At 44.4% G+C, this 15,757-nt stretch overlaps 1 protein-coding gene across 2 annotated transcripts in view; it reads left to right on the forward strand.

Annotated features, from left to right (window-relative positions):
- Positions 1–11,475, forward strand: part of Anapc5 (anaphase promoting complex subunit 5) — a 32,422-nt gene extending 20,947 nt beyond the window's left edge. For both annotated transcript variants that reach the window (XM_075979781.1, XM_075979791.1), the window contains exons 12-17: positions 5,105–5,179; positions 8,313–8,434; positions 9,232–9,339; positions 9,419–9,566; positions 10,542–10,704; positions 11,143–11,475. In XM_075979781.1, coding sequence (XP_075835896.1) covers positions 5,105–5,179; positions 8,313–8,434; positions 9,232–9,339; positions 9,419–9,566; positions 10,542–10,704; positions 11,143–11,354 — 828 coding nt within the window. In that variant the 3' untranslated portion in view covers positions 11,355–11,475. The remainder of the gene's footprint in view (positions 1–5,104; positions 5,180–8,312; positions 8,435–9,231; positions 9,340–9,418; positions 9,567–10,541; positions 10,705–11,142) is intronic.
- Positions 11,476–15,757: the final 4,282 nt, after the last annotated feature.

A 15,757-nucleotide genomic window follows, 5' to 3' on the forward strand; every position in this document is an offset into this window, starting at 1 on the left:
TTTGAGGAACATTTCAAATCCAGCTGCAGCACAAGTAGACTGGTTTTGCTCTAGGGCACTTCTTTCCTTTAGTGCTTGAGAAAAGCACTGGCTGTGTGTTGGATGAGTCTGTTTGGTGCAGTTGTTGAAGAATGAAGTTCCCCGCGGAGATGGTCTGAATGTGGAATGTGCAAAAAATTGTCAAAGGTTTTGACATCAGTGAAGAGAATATGAGGTTGGCTACTTGTATTTAAGAAACAGAATAGGCTGGGTGTGGTGGCCCATGCCTTTATTCTCATCACTGGGCAAGCAGAGGCAAGTGGATCTCTGTGAATCTGAGGCCAACCTGGTCTGCATAGTGAGTTCCAGGGCAACCAGGGCTATGTAGAGACCCTGTCTCAAAAGCAAGAACAACAACAAAAACAAAAAAGAAACAGAATAAAAGAAGAGATGGAAGCTGAATGCAGCAGAGGTGTCCGTGTGTGCGTGTGTGTCCGTGTGTGTCCGTGTGTGTGTGTGTGTGTGTGTGAGAGAGAGAGAGAGAGAGAGAGAGAGAGAGAGAGAGAGAGAGAGAGAGAGAAAGGGGAGTATGGTAATGCAGCCGGAACAGTTAGCCAATGTCACTCTCTTGTTCTGTGCCAACAAGCCTGTGTTCAGTGTTGTCTGTGTGTTATCTTGCAAAATCCTTTGAGAGCCTCAAGAATATGAGGTCCAGGCAATTTAAATATCTACCCACCAGTACATGTCAGTTCTGTTTCTAACCCATGTTTGGCTGACCCAAAGTACAGTAGGAGTTGCTTGTGACCTTGGCTTGTGTGGTGCATAATTGTACATAATTCTCTTTGTAGGAGGTTAAATCAAGTCCTAATGCTTCAGGAGGAGATTGCAGCCCGGGCCTTACAAAGCGAGCTGCAGTTTGAGCAGGCCTCCTTTATGTCACTATTCCTCTTCAGCCTTTGTGGTCTCCATCGTTGTGATGTAGTCCCAGCCTATACAGTAAAGATCTCTCCCACTTTAGTTTAGCATCTTCTAGCCCTTCCTTAAACATAGGTTTGAGGTTAGGCTCTGATGGGTTCTGTCTGTCCCCATTGGTTTTTGTCTTCCTGTGCTGCCTGGGAAGTTCCACTCACCCTTTCCCAGGCCAAAGGGTAAACCATCTGTGTTTACTCTGCTTTCTTCCAGGAATTTGATATGTTTAATCTTCCTAGGTTTCTTCTTCCCTTTTACTGGTGCCAGAGCTTCGTCTCATTCCTCGGGTGCTGTCTCTACATTGTCTTTTGAGACAGGGTTTCTCACTGGCCTGGGCCAGCAAGTCCTGAGAATCTGCCTGATTTGTTTCTCTAGTGCTGGGATTACAAATTTATACTACCACGCCCAGTTTTCTAATTTTCTTAATTTTTGGGACTAAACTCAGATACTCATGCTTTAGTGTAAGCATTCAATCCCTGGCCTGTCTCCCAGCCCTGCTTATGTAGTTCAGAGCTAACTTTAAATTGTTCTCTCGCCTTTGCCTCCTGGGCTTGCATCCAAGACTGCAGGAACTGCCTAGCATCTTTCTTTCCTCCTGACCCCGTGGTTAAGTGGCGAGTAAAGAATGAGCTCCAGGAACCTGTGGGACTTTTTTGTCATTGGTTTTGTTGGTTTTCTGTTTTTTGAGACAGGTTAGTTACTCTGTGTAGCCCTGGCTGTCCTGGAACTCACTCTGTAGACCAGGCTGGCCTCGAATTCACAGAGATCCACCTGCTTCTGCCTCCCAAGTGCTGGGATCAGAGGTGTGCCCTACCACGGCCCAGCTCTGTGGGACTTTTTGAAGTGACAGTGTTGCCACTGAGCTTAACCTTACTTAGATGGTTTACTTTTCTCTCTCTCCCCCTCCCTCTCATGCTACTCCAGACTTGAGGTTCTCCTGCCTCATCTTGAGTTGCTGGAGTCGCAGGTGTCCACCACCATGCTCAGCTGCTGTGGATGTGTAGACTAGTTCTTTCTCATTCTACTGAATCTGTGTGCTGCTTTACAGAAAGTGTAGTCCTGGTGTGATTCTTCTCACCTTTGGACTTTCTGCATGGCCTTTGTTGGAGTTTTGTGACTCCCCTCTCCCCATAAAGCTTTGAAAAGTCTTAATAATCCTGCCCCTTTGGATTTGTATAATAGTTTTACCTTCCTTCCGTTTTCCTTTTTAGTCTTTTGTGATCCCACCATTACTTTCCAAGATGTGTTGGGAGCTTTTAATGACTGCTAGAACGGGGGGGCTGGAGAGATGGCTCAGTGGTTAAGAGCAGTGTCTGCTCTTTCAGAGGTCCTGAGTTCAATTCCCAGCAACCACATGGTGGCTCCAAACCATCTGTAATGAGATCTGGCGCCCTCCTCTGGCGTATGGGTATTAATGGAAGCAGAAAGTTGTATATATAACAAATAAATAAATCTTTAAAAAAAAAAATGACTGCTAGAACGATAGCAGCTTACTCTCTTTCTGTAGCTGCTTTAGCAAGACCGTTGATTTCAGAGTATCTGCCTCATGTGTTTCCTGTGCTGAGAACTGCTGGGTGTTTAATGGCACCGGTTGGGCTGGCCACCTGTGGAAAGGCAGGCTTGTTTTAGCCTTGGTTGATTCTTTTACTCCCTTTGTCTCTGCTTCTGGAACTGGTTTCCAAACGAACTGGCTGTTGCATTGTGCTTGCTGGGGTGGCAGGACTGGGTGAGCATGGGGAGGCCTTTGTGACCTCCTGCAATCCAGAGGGACAGACTAAACTCCTTCTCAAGGCATCTGCACCTTTCTCTTCCCGAGTGACCTGGGTCATCACGTACCATTCCTTTCTGAGCCTCAGAAATGGTAGATGCATCTGAGCTATTTCTTAGAGGGAGAATGACCACAGTGTGTACAAAGTTCTCTTTACTTGGTCTGAAGGTTGGACAGCCCATCTCAATACCAGCCCAGCTCTCTGTGGCATTCATGAAAACAGTAGGCAGAATTGGCCTGTAAAAATCTTGAAAGAAAAATGATTGTTGCTATAGTTCATTGTGGGTTTCACTTCAAATTAAAGCTCAGTTGTGTGATAGCTCTACCCAGTGCACCCCTTGGTGGAAAGATAAGAGCAACTTGAAAATTTGTGACTAAAAAAGACAGCACCCTACAGTATACATGTCTGTAAGAACGGTGTGAGTGGGTTCATAGAACATGGATGTCAAAACAAAAAAGAGAAAACTCAGTTTTGTTGAAATTAAATTTAAGACCACTGTAGCTCATTGAGGTGGCAAAGAGAAAACTCAGTTTTGTTGAAATTAAATTTAAGACCACTGTAGCTCATTGAGGTGGCTCAGTGGGTAAAGGCCTTGCTGCCACGCCTGCCAACCTGAGTTTGATCCTTGGAGCTCACATGGTGGAAAAAGAGGACCAGCTTCTCCTGGTTTTCCTCTGACCTACACACTAAATAAATAATGTCAAATAGCCGGGCAGTGGTGGTGCACACCTTTAATCCCAGTACTCAGGAGGCAAAAGCAGACGGATCTCTGAATTTGAGACCACCATGGTCTACAGAGCGAGTTCCAGGACATGCTCCAAAAACTACAGAGAAACTCTGTCTTGAAAAACCATTAAAAGAAGGAGAAGGAGAAAGAAAGGAAAATAGCAATATAGATTTAATATGTATTATCACTGGAAAGATCTGGAACTCAAAAAATATTTGTTTTGCCGGATGTGGAGGAGCATACCTTTAATTCCAGCACTTGGGAGGTGAAGCAGTAGGCAGACGTAGTCAGATCTCTGTTCTTCTAAGGCCAGCCTACATACTGTGTTCCAGGCTAACCAGGGCTATATAGTGAGGTCCCATTAAAAAAAAAACTAAACCCCACAACATAGGGATTTCTAACCATGCAGTTAGTATTGTACATATTTGACAAATTTATTATGCATAGTTATTTTGGGTTCTTCTATTTTTTTATATTTTGGTATAAAAGAGACTTGGAAGGAAATATGCTAAGCAGGTCTGTGATTGTCTTTGAGATGGATTATAAGTAACTGGGTTTTGGGGCTGGAGGAAGTGGCTCAGCTGTTAAGAGCACTGACTGCTCTTCCGGAGGGCCCAGGTTCAATTCCCAGCACTCACATGATAGCTCACAACGATCTGTAAATCCAGGATCCAACACCCTTGCAATGACATACATGCAGGAAAACCACTAATGTGTACAAAATAAAAATAAATTATTAAAAAAGAACTCTAAAAAAAATAAGTAACTGGGTTTTTTGAGATGAATATTACTTCTTGTGACCCTGGCTGCCCTGGAGCTCACCAGGTAGGAAAACCTGGCCTGGAACTCAAAACTGTTGTTTTGACTCTGCCTCCTAAGTTCTGGCATTGCATCCATGAGCCTCCAGGCCTACTATAATTTGTCTCATTTTAAGTTTTTGTTTTTCCTCCTAGAAAGAACTTACCTTGCCTGTCTTCAAAATAGCTTTTAAGTCAGGCATAGTGGTATACTCCTATAGTTTTGGCACTTGGGAGGTAGAGGCAGGAAGAACAGAGTTCATGGCCAGGCTTAACAACATATTGCCTTCTAGGCCAGTCTAAATTACAATGAGGCCCTGTCTTTTTTGTTTTTGTTTTGTTAAGACAGAATTTCTCTGTATAACCGCTCTGACTGCCCTAGAACTCAATTTGTGGACCAGGCTGGCCTTGAACTTCTAAAGATCTGCCTGCCTCTACCTCTCGAGTGCTGAGATTAAAGGCCTGTGCCACCACTGCCAGATGAGACCCTGTCTTCTTCAACATGAGGCTAAGTGTAGACATTTCTTGAATGGATTTTGTTCTGTGGTATAGCTAACACCTGTGTAAATTGTGTCTGTATGTATCTGAACCCAGTTGAGTGCACAGTTTGATAATAATTATATTTACAGAAAGCAGTTTTTACAATTAAAGTTCACATTTTAACAAGGAAAAAAAGATTTAAGAGAAAGTGTGAAATTCATTAGAATGTATAGAAAAGAGATAACTTATTGTGACATGCAGCCCTCTGAGTATTCTAGCTTGCTGATGAAGATCAGGTAGATCACGTGAACCTGTTGGGCGCGTGAGCAGGTATAACTTCGGTTCTGGTATGTTAATAATCAAATCACGCTTTTCTATTGTAGGGTTGTTTCGCTGCTGCTGCTGAAGTATTAAAGCATTTGAGGGAGCGATTTCCACCCAACAGTCAGCATGCCCAGGTAATCTGCCTTTTGTGCCAATGGGTTTACTTCTGAAAAGAATGCTTTTACATTCGGTGGTGGCACACGCCTTCAATTCCAGCACTCAGGAGGCAGAGGCAGGTGGATCTCTATGAGTTGGAGGACAGCCTGGTCTAAAACAGTTCTGGGGACAGGCTCCAAAGCTACAACCCTGTCTTGAAAACAACAACAACAACAAAAAACCCAAACAAACAAAAGCACGTGGTGGGGGGGACAGCATTTTAGAGTCTTCCCTCAGAAAAATATTAAGCTACAAAGGAAATTGTTGGTCTAGATATGTGCTTTAATGGTAGAGCACCTGCCAGGCATCCACAAGGTCCTAGTTCTGTTCTTAGCACTGCAGAAAAGTAGGTAGAAAGCATGCGTACAGGTGATGTTACTCATCTGTACTAAGCTTACGTAGCTCATTGGGCTGGAAAGGTTCCTCAGTGGCTACTGTACTGTTCTTGCACAGGACCTGAGTTTAGCTGCCAACTCCCATGTCAGGCAGCTCACAATCACTTATAACTACAGCTCTAGGGGATCTGATAGCCTCTTCAGTACTCTGCAGGCACTAGTACCCGCATGTTAATATCCACACACAGACACATAAATAAATTAAAAAAGAAAACAAAACAAGTGGGGAGTGGATGTTGTCGTTTACTCTTTTTTTTTTTTTTTTTTTTTTTTGATTTTTCGAGACAGGGTTTCTCTGTGGTTTTGGAGCCTGTCCTGGAACTAGCTCTTGTAGACCAGGCTGGTCTCGAACTCACAGAGATCCGCCTGCCTCTGCCTCCCGAGTGCTGGGATTAAAGGCGTGCGCCACCACCGCCTGGCTTGTTGTTGACTCTTTATTCTTTGGGGGACCCGCCACCCAACTCCCAAGTAAATCACACTTGGAGGCTTATTCTTCCTTATAAATGCCCATCCTTAGCTTTTCTTTTTTTTTTTTTAATATTTATTTATTGTGTATACAATATTCTGTTTGTGTGTATGCCTGCAGGCCAGAAGAGGGCACCAGACCCCTTTACAGATGATTGTGAGCCACCATGTGGTTGCTGGGAATTGAACTTAGCACATTTGGAAGAGCAGGCAATGCTCTTAACCTCTGAGCCATCTCTCCAGCCCCTCCTTAGCTTTTCTTAACTTCAATTATCCCTTCTATCTTTTTTTCTCTGGGATTTTGCCTTTTTCTTTTTCTGTATACTCTTCTTTACTTCTCTGTGTCTTGCTGGGTGGCTGGTCCCTAAAGTCTTCTTTTGCTCCTCCATCCTCTTTTCTCTCTTCTACTTCTATTTATTCTCTGTGCCTGCCAACTGCCCCCTCCCATTCCTTCTGTCTTGCTGTTGACTGTTGAGCTCTTTATTAGCCCTATCAGGTGTTTTAGACAGGCGAAGTAAACGCAGCTCACGGAGCTAAACAACTGTAACGTAAAGAATGCAGCACAGCCGGGCGGTGGTGGCGCACACCTTTAATCCCAGCACTTGGGAGGCAGAGGCAGGCGGATCTCTGTGAGTTCGAGACCAGCCTGGTCTACAAAAGCTGGTTCCAGAACAGGCTCCAAAACCACAGAGAAACCCTGTCTCGAAAAACCAAAAAAAAAAAAAAGAATGCAGCACATCTTTGCATCACTAAACAAGTGTTCCACAGCACAAACAAATGAAACCGTCCTCAAATAATATTCCACAACAGGATGTCTTTTATCACACTAATGGGAGGCAGAGACAGGCAGATCTCTGATAATGAAGCCAGCCTGGTCCATGTAATGAGTTCTGTGTCATCCAGGGATACATAGTGAGCCCTGCCTCAAAAAACAAAGCAAACCAAGCTCAGGCCAGGGATGTGACTCAGTTGGTAGTGTGCTTGCCTAGCTCACACAAAGCTTGAGTTCTATCCCTGGCACCACATAAATTGAATGGGATGGTAGATGCCTATAAGTCCAATATTCAGGAGCTGGAGGCAGGATGGACGATCAGAAGTTTAAAATCATGGGCTGGGGACGTAAGCTCAGTGACAGATCCCTTGCTTGGCATCCTCAATGCCCTGGTTCAATCTCCAGTACCAAACAGACACACACAGAGACTCACATGTTCACAACCAGGTTCTAGCAAGATATCTCAGTGGTTATAAGAACACTTACTTGTGTTGTAAAAGACCTGGGTTTAGTTCCATCATCTATATGGCAGCTCACAACTTCTGAGACTATAGCTCCAGAGGATTCAGCACCCTCTTCTGGCCTCCAAGGGTGCTAGCTATGCAAGTGGGGCACTTACATATGTAAAGGCAAAACTCTCATACACAAACTAAAAATAAATATTTTAAAAGTTCAAAGTCATCCAGGACTGTACGTACATTTTGAGGCTAGCCTGCAACACATGAGACTCTGTCTCGAAATTAGAAACCAAATAACCCTATTCTGTATATTGTTTAAGAGTATTATAAAAGTATAGGAAACATGAATGGGAATGGCAGACAACAGATCAAGTGCCTAGTATGGAAAACAGGAGGGAAATAGAATTTGCTGAGAACTTCAGTAGAATTTAAGACCATTAAGACCATTGTGCCTTTACAAAGCACAATGAACTGATAAAATGGACATGTGTTTTGTGTTCTTCACAGCAACATCTGCACGGTTCAGGCTGGCCTTGGACTCTTGATCCCCTGCCTGCTTCCACAAGTGCTGGCATTGCAAGTGTTTCCCACCACTGAATGTGGGCTTCTCTTTGCTTTTTTTTTACTTGCTTGTAACGATAGATAGATAGATAGATAGATAGATAGATAGATAGATAGATAGATAGATAGATAACCTCAAATGAAAATGCATGTATGGGGGCTGGAGAGATGGCTCAGTGGTTAAGAGCAGTGTCTGCTCTTTCAGAGGTCCTGAGTTCAATTCCCAGCAACCACATGGTGGCTCCAAACCATCTGTAATGAGATCTGGCACCCTCCTCTGGCATATGGGTATTAATGGAAGCAGAAAGTTGTATATTTAACAAATAAATAAATCTTTTAAAAAAATGCATGTATGTGAATTGTTAGGATGTTTGCTAAACAAACCAATATACTTTGATATTGCCATTGAACAATAATGTGAATATTTTTCTTTTTGTCTTTAATTCTTTTTTCTTATTAGTTATGGATGCTGTGTGATCAAAAAATACAGTTTGACAGGGCAATGAATGATGGCAAATTTCATTTGGCTGATTCACTCGTTACAGGAATCACAGCACTTAATGGCATAGAAGGTGTATACAGGTAAGAAAGCTGTCGCCACAAAACCTGGAGCGGATTCCAGGTCTTCTGCAAGAGAAACAAGTGCTTTCCAATGCCGAGCCTCTCCAGAATGTTTTTAATAGCTTTATATTCACTGTGCTTTTATGTGCGCATTAATTTGCTTTCAGCTTTAACTGAAAAAGTCAAGGCTTTTTTTCTGTTTCATTTAGGAAATAAGAACATAGATAATCAGTAGCTAGGTCTGTTAGCACACGCCTTGAATCGCAGTGCTAAGGAGGCAGAGGCAGATGGATCCCTGTGAGTTCTAGGACATTCTGGTTTATATAATGAGTTTCAGGATAGTCAGAGTGCACACATTAAGATCATAGAACAAATTCTAGGAGTTAGTTCTTTTCTTCCACTATGTGGGTCCCAGGGATTGAACTCAGGTCACCGGGCTTGAAGAGAAGTGCCTTTGCCTCTTCAACTTTCTTGCTGGTCCAGTTAGACTTCTCTTCTGTGCATGCATCAGCTGGTGTTCTGAGGCAGGGTCTCTTGCTGGCCTTGGATTTGCTGAGTAGCTGAGGATGTCTTTGAGTTCATCCTCTTGTCTGTGATCTGTTAGATCACAGTCAGTGGTAGAGCAGCTACTGTTGCTCCTTTTCAGTTTCTACCTCCTCCTCTTCTTCTTTTTCTTTTAACAAAAATTAAATCAGGCAGTTTTCCCCTTTGGAGGTTAGCAGTCTTGCTGAGGAAATAGAGCCTTGATCCCAAAATGGTTATACTTGAAGCGCTTGCAGACATCTGCATAACCACCCCTGTTCGTTTGGTTGTTTCAGAAAAGCTGTTGTAATGCAGGCTCAGAACCAGATGACAGAGGCACACAAACTTCTACAGAAGCTGCTGACATACTGTCAGAAACTAAAGAACACAGAGATGGTGATCAGGTAAGTAGTCTTTCAGGTGTCTTACTGGTGGGGTGTGTGGCTGTGGATCTTCTCATGCCATTTTCCTTTCTGTGGTCAGCGTCCTCCTGTCAGTGGCAGAGCTATATTGGCGATCTTCCTCTCCGACCATTGCCATGCCTGTGCTCCTGGAGGCTCTAGCCCTCTCCAAAGAATACCGGTTGCAGTACTTGGCCTCTGAAACTGTGCTCAACTTGGCTTATGCCCAGGTAAACCAGTTTGGTTTTTCCTGTGGGGGACTGTGGAATGAGGGTGTGTTACATTTATGTGTATTTGTATATGTTTATGTATGTGGGGTGTGTGTGTGTGTACATGTGAGTGTCAAAGTCAGCCTTAAATGTCATTTATTAAGAGCTGGCCACCTGTGGGGGGGCGACAATGTTTAGCTTTATATCAATAGTGCAACATTATATGTACTTTTTTGAGGCAGGGGTTGAGACAGGGTTTCTCTGCATAACTCTGGCTGTCCTCAAACTCACTCTGTAGACCAGGCTGGCCTGGAACTCACAGAGATCTGCCTGCCTCTGCCTTCCAAGTGTTAGGATTAAAGGCATGTGCCGCTGCTGCCCAGTTTATATGTATGTTATTTTTTTAAGATCCGGTCTCTGTAACCCAGGCAAGCCTCAAATATATGGCACTCCTGCCTTGGTCTCGCTAGTCTGGGGACTAGGTATCCATTGCCAAGTCCTTCTCTATGATGTTTAGATTAATCTGAATGTACAGTTCCTTCCCTCTTCTTTGGTGCTGGGGATCAAATTAGGAAGTAAGAGTCCTCACGGGCTTCTCCCAACATGTCTGTCATTACTAAGTCTTTTTGTAAAGATAAAACTTTAAACCCGAGCTAGGTGGTACCTGCCTGTAATCTCATCACTTAGAGGCAGGTTGGAGAACGACTGCGTTTATGACGCCTGCCCAGGCTACACAGGGGGTTGCAGTTCAGCCTCGTCTACAATAGTAAGGTCTTATCATAAACAAAAGAAACCCAAATAAGGCAGTACAAGAAGGAAGGACTAGGACAAAGCTTTCTATAATCTGAGTGACCACTGCTGGATTACTCTCTAGTAGTGTGCTGTTTAGGATGAGGTAGCCTGTGTCGTGGAGAAGATAAGTCAGATAACCATTCAGGAGAAAACACCCAGAACCTAGGCCTTCTTGGTAGTGGACACAGCACATTTCTCTTTCAGCTCATCCTTGGAATCCCAGAACAAGCTTTAACCCTTCTGCACATGGCCATTGAGCCCATCCTGGCCGATGGGGCTATCCTGGATAAAGGCCGTGCCATGTTCTTAGTGTCCAAGTGCCAAGTGGCTTCAGCAGCTTCCTATGATCCAGTGAAGAGAGCAGAAGGTAGGAGCTGTATGAAGGTTGTTGGGTTGGTCAGCAGTTGCACCTGCCTGCTGCCATTTCAGCCCTGGCATTCTAATTATTGTAAAATTTGTTTATTTTATGTGTACATGTATTTATGTGTATGTACCACATGTATTCCTGGTGTCATGAATCCCCTGGAACTGGAGTTACAAACAGGTGTGAGCTGCCTTGTGGGTTCTGGGGATTGAACCTGGGTCCTTTGAACCGTCTCTCCAGTCCAGTATGCTAATTTTTAATGTTAAAAGAAATCAAGCAAAACTTTCCATAGTATGGTGTTTTTCCATATTTTAATGAGTGGAACGTATAAGAATACCTACTATATGGTGACTCTAAATAGCAAATTTTGAAAATTGAAGTTGTTAAATGTTGATTTCCCTCTCATTCTCTCCCCCACCCCCACCCCACCTCAATTATCAGCTCTGGAGGCTGCAATCGAGAACCTCAATGAAGCCAAGAACTACTTCGCAAAGGTCGACTGTAGAGAGCGAATCAGGGATGTTGCTTACTTCCAGGCCAGACTGTACCATGCCCTGGGCAAGACCCAGGAAAGGAACCGGTGTGCCATGATTTTCCGGCAGCTGCATCAGGAGTTGCCCTCCCATGGGGTGCCCTTGATTAACCATCTCTAGAAATGACTCCCTGCTGGCTGTTGTGTGGCTATCGTCACACTCTGGGCTTATTCATGTCCCTCCCTGTCCTTAAGTGGTGATCGTCACATGTTATCTTGCCAATAAACTGTTGTGGTCCGTTTGTCTGAAGTGTTTTTCTGGGTTGAACTGCCAGTATCTTTGTAAGAACTGTGTGTATCCTCTCAAGAAATCTGCTTATACGGGGCTTGGTGGCACAGGCTTTGATCCCAGCACTCGGGAGGTAGAGGCAGGCTGATCTACATGGTCTGCATAGGGAGGTCAAGGCTAGCCAGTGCTACAGAGAAAGATGGCAAGTGTGAGGACCTAAGTTTGGATCCAGACGCACATAAAAGTGGGGGAGGCATGGCTGCTGTCTGCTATCCCAGCACTCAGGAGACGGGATTGCCCAAGCAGGCTGGCTAGGGAGAATAGCAGAGTCGAGGCGAGAACCTGAGGCTCAGTCAAATGGAGACTGATGGAGAGGAAACCTAGCCTCAGTCCCCTCTCCTCCCCTCAGATATGTACACAGGCACATGAGCCCTCGTGTGGCCACAAGGTTGCTTTAAAAAGAATGTTTAGGGCTGGCAAAAATGTGTCATTGGGTATAGGAGCTTGCCACACAGATCAGACACCCGAATTGTATGCCCTCAACCCATATAAAAGATGGAAGGGGAAAACCAACTCCATAGAGGTGTCCTTTGGCTGCCGTGCATGTGCCTTCATGTTCTAACACACGTCACACACATCCCTGATAAAAAGGTCTTCTAGTTTGTTGTGGTTTTTGTTAGTTTTTTCCAGTGTAGAGAATCTAACCTAGGAGGACCTGGCACATGCTGGGGAGTGCTCTGCCACCCAGCTATATCCCAGCCCTCAGCAGGCTTTCACAAGGCTTGGGTTTGCTTCTGCAGCTTCCCTTTCTGCCACCCCCGGCCAGTTCTTTTTTTTTGTTTGTTTGTTTTTTTTTGGTTTTTCGAGACAGGGTTTCTCTGTGGTTTTGGAGCCTGTCCTGGAGCTAGCTCTTGTAGACCAGACTGGTCTCGAACTCACAGAGATCCGCCTGCCTCTGCCTTCCGAGTGCTGGGATTAAAGGCATGCGCCACCACCGCCCGGCCCCGGGCCAGTTCTTGTGTTTGGTGTTCAAAACAGGGTTTCTTGTGGAGCCTTGGCTATCCTGGAACTCGCTCTGTAGACCAGACTGACCTCAAACTCAGAGATCCTCCTGCCACTGCCTCCTGAGTGCTGGGATTAAAGGTGTGTGCCACCACCAACCACTGCCTGGCCAGGAGAAGGTATCTTTATTTATTTTATGATATTAAAACCAATAGCATATTTCACAACCAATTATTTTTTTTGTTCTACATGCATGTGCTTTTCTGTATGGAAATGAGAAGTTATGGTAATTCTTAAGACATTCTTAGAAATTCAGAAGAAAATAATTATAGAGGAGAGGGTCTGAGGCTTGGAAGGACCTAGAAGCTGTCAAACTTCTAGGTTTGCCAACCTTCCAGTTAAGCAGAGACATCTATCGTCTGTTCCTGTGTTCATGAATTTCCTCTTATTGACACAGGGAAATGCCTGCATTTCAAGGCCAAAGCAGCCCACACCCAAACAGCTCTCAAAGCCACAAGGAACCAACCAAATTTTGCAGCTTCTGTCATTGGCTCTTTCTCTGTTAAATTTAAACTTCCTAATGAGAAACAGTTTCTCTCTGAGGCAGTGAAAAACAACTCCATCCGCCAGAGAGTGTTTGCTGGGCAAAGACAGCTGCTTTGGAAATGGGCTCCGGTAGACTCAGAGATACTAATTGGAGTGTTGATGTTTGAAAATCTTTCCTTTAGTTTCTGTGGAAGTTGTATTTATAGAAATGAAATCACAATAATGGCTGTGTAGTAGAAAAAATCCAGAAACTATAGTGAGTTGTTTATTTTCTTTTTTTGGTTTTTCGAAACAGGGTTTCACTGTAGTTTTGGTTCCTGTCCTGGAACTAGCTCTTGTAGACCAGGCTGGTCTCGAACTCACAGAGATCCGCCTGCCTCTGCCTCCTGAGTGCTGGGATTAAAGGCGTGCGCCACCACTGCTCTGCTCTTGGTTTGTTTTTCTTAGACGTGGCTCAGGCTGACCTCAGACCTGGATCTTGCTACCTCAGTCTCCCTGGAGTGCTAGGTAAATGGGTGTATGCCACTGTATCTGGCTGATTCCTGTTTGTGAGGTGGGAAGGCAGTGCTGGGGTGATGCAGCACCTTACACGTGCTGAGCATGTATTTTAGCACATGCTGCACGACCAGCCCTTGTTACTAGCCATTGTGTAGCTGACTCCATTTCCATCAACATAAAAACTCAGGGCTGTCAGGATGAATCAGGACTGACTGGAGTTTGTAGGGCTGCGTGAAAAGTAAAAATGAGAGGTTTCTTGTATAAAAATCCTTGGTGTTAGGCTGTAGCTCAGTAGTGCATGAGGATCTGGGATTTATCTCCAGTGCCCTTTCTCCTAAAAAAAAAAAAATCCTGTAAAAGATAAAAAAAAAAAAAAAAGATGGGGGCTGGAGAGATGGCTCAGTGGTTAAGAGCATTGCCTGCTCTTCCAAAGGTCCTGAGTTCAATTCCTGGCAACCACATGGTGGCTCACAACCATCTGTAATGAGGTCTGGTGCCCTCTTCTGGCCTGCAGACATACACACAGAATAATGTATACATAATAAATAAATAAATAGAATTTTTTTAAAAATCCTTTAAAAAAAGAAAAATGGCAACAGTAGTCCTTGGTTTTTTGAGACAATGTCTCACTCTATAGCCCTTGCCAGCCTAGAACTTACTGTGTAGACCAGGCTGGCCTCAAACAACAGAGATCCGCCTGCCTCTGCCTTCCAAGTGCTGGGGAAAAGGCGTGCGCCGCCGCCACCACCCGTTGCACTGCTACATCTTAGATCTGAGGCCTTTCTGAGCACAGCCAGCTCTGCCTTCACCCACAAGGTCACCTGTCTGGCTGACTTCATCTTGGCAAGGAAGAAGTCCCCAAATCCAAAGCTAGCGAGCAACCTGTTGTTCCCAGCTTTCTGTGACTCAGCCTCCTAAGCTGGTCTCCAGGAGGAGATAGGAAGTCGAATGGAAGAGTGACCCCAAAACACAGAACTCTCTGGGTGATAGTTAACCAATGGAGTGTGTGGTGGAAGGGAGTTGGTACTTAATGTCTATATAATGGCATGATTCCAGGGGTTTCACATCAAAGGTCTCAGAATGGGTTGTCTGGTTAAATGGAAAGGGGGGGGGGGCTGGAGAGATGGCTCAGTGGTTAAGAGCATTGCCTGCTCTTCCAAAGGTCCTGAGTTCAATTCCCAGCAACCACATGGTGGCTCACAACCATCTGTAAAGAGGTCTGGCGCCCTCTTCTGGCCTTCAGGCATATACACAGACATAATATTGTATACATACTAAATAAATAAATAAATATAAAAAAAAAAAAAAAAAAAAAATGGAAAGGGGGTCTGGTGAGAAAGGAATTAAAGTTTTATAGTCATTATCATTTATATCTCTTCCAGAGGCCTTCAGAAACTGTCCTCAAAGGAAAGGGGAACCCGAGTGGGCACTCTACTTAGCAGATTTGGTGGTGTGCTTCTTGACCTGAACGAGAATGGGTAACATTTACAGAGTGGTTAAGAGCACTTGCTCTTCCAGAGGACCCAAGTTCAGTTCCTAGCACCCCCAATATTAGGCAGCCCACAACTGCATTTAACTATAGCTCCAGGGAATACAAGGTTGCCTTTTAGGCATCTGCACACATGTGACACAGATACATAAATAAAAATATTTTTTTTAATTTTGAGACAGGGTCTCTCTCAGGTTTTTTTGAAACTGGGTCTCTCTATGTACAGCCTTGACTGTACTGGAACTCACTTTGTAAACCAGGCTGGCCTCAAACCCACAGAGATCTGCCTGCCTCTGCCTCCCAAGTGCTGGGCTTAAAGGTGTATGCCATCACTGCCTGGCACAACAGTCTTAAAAACTGGGCAATAGCATTAATTCAGTTTAACATTTAAAATTAGGATGTAGGGAGATGAAATCACTTGCCCAAGGTCACACAACTAGCAAGTTGTAGAACTGGGATCCTAACCTCTCTACATTACCCAGATCCGACTATTCTGGAAAGTCCTGTGTTTCTGTGAGCACGTTTCCTGTTTGTTGACTAATAGTGTCATTTACCTAGTAGCCAGCATGTACTAGACACCACTAAAAACTTTAAACACCATCTCCAACACTTTAAGCACAGTAACCTCTCCCTTTAACCAACGAGAAAACCAGATTCCTGACACTGTGGCCTGTGTCATCCCTGGTAAGGACCTGGTAAGCCTGGCAAGGTAAGGACCAGACAGAAGACTTAGTCCTTGGTGTGTCAACCTCTACTGCCT

This window comes from Microtus pennsylvanicus, chromosome 1 (assembly GCF_037038515.1).
Source record: "Microtus pennsylvanicus isolate mMicPen1 chromosome 1, mMicPen1.hap1, whole genome shotgun sequence".
Taxonomy (NCBI): domain Eukaryota; kingdom Metazoa; phylum Chordata; class Mammalia; order Rodentia; family Cricetidae; genus Microtus; species Microtus pennsylvanicus.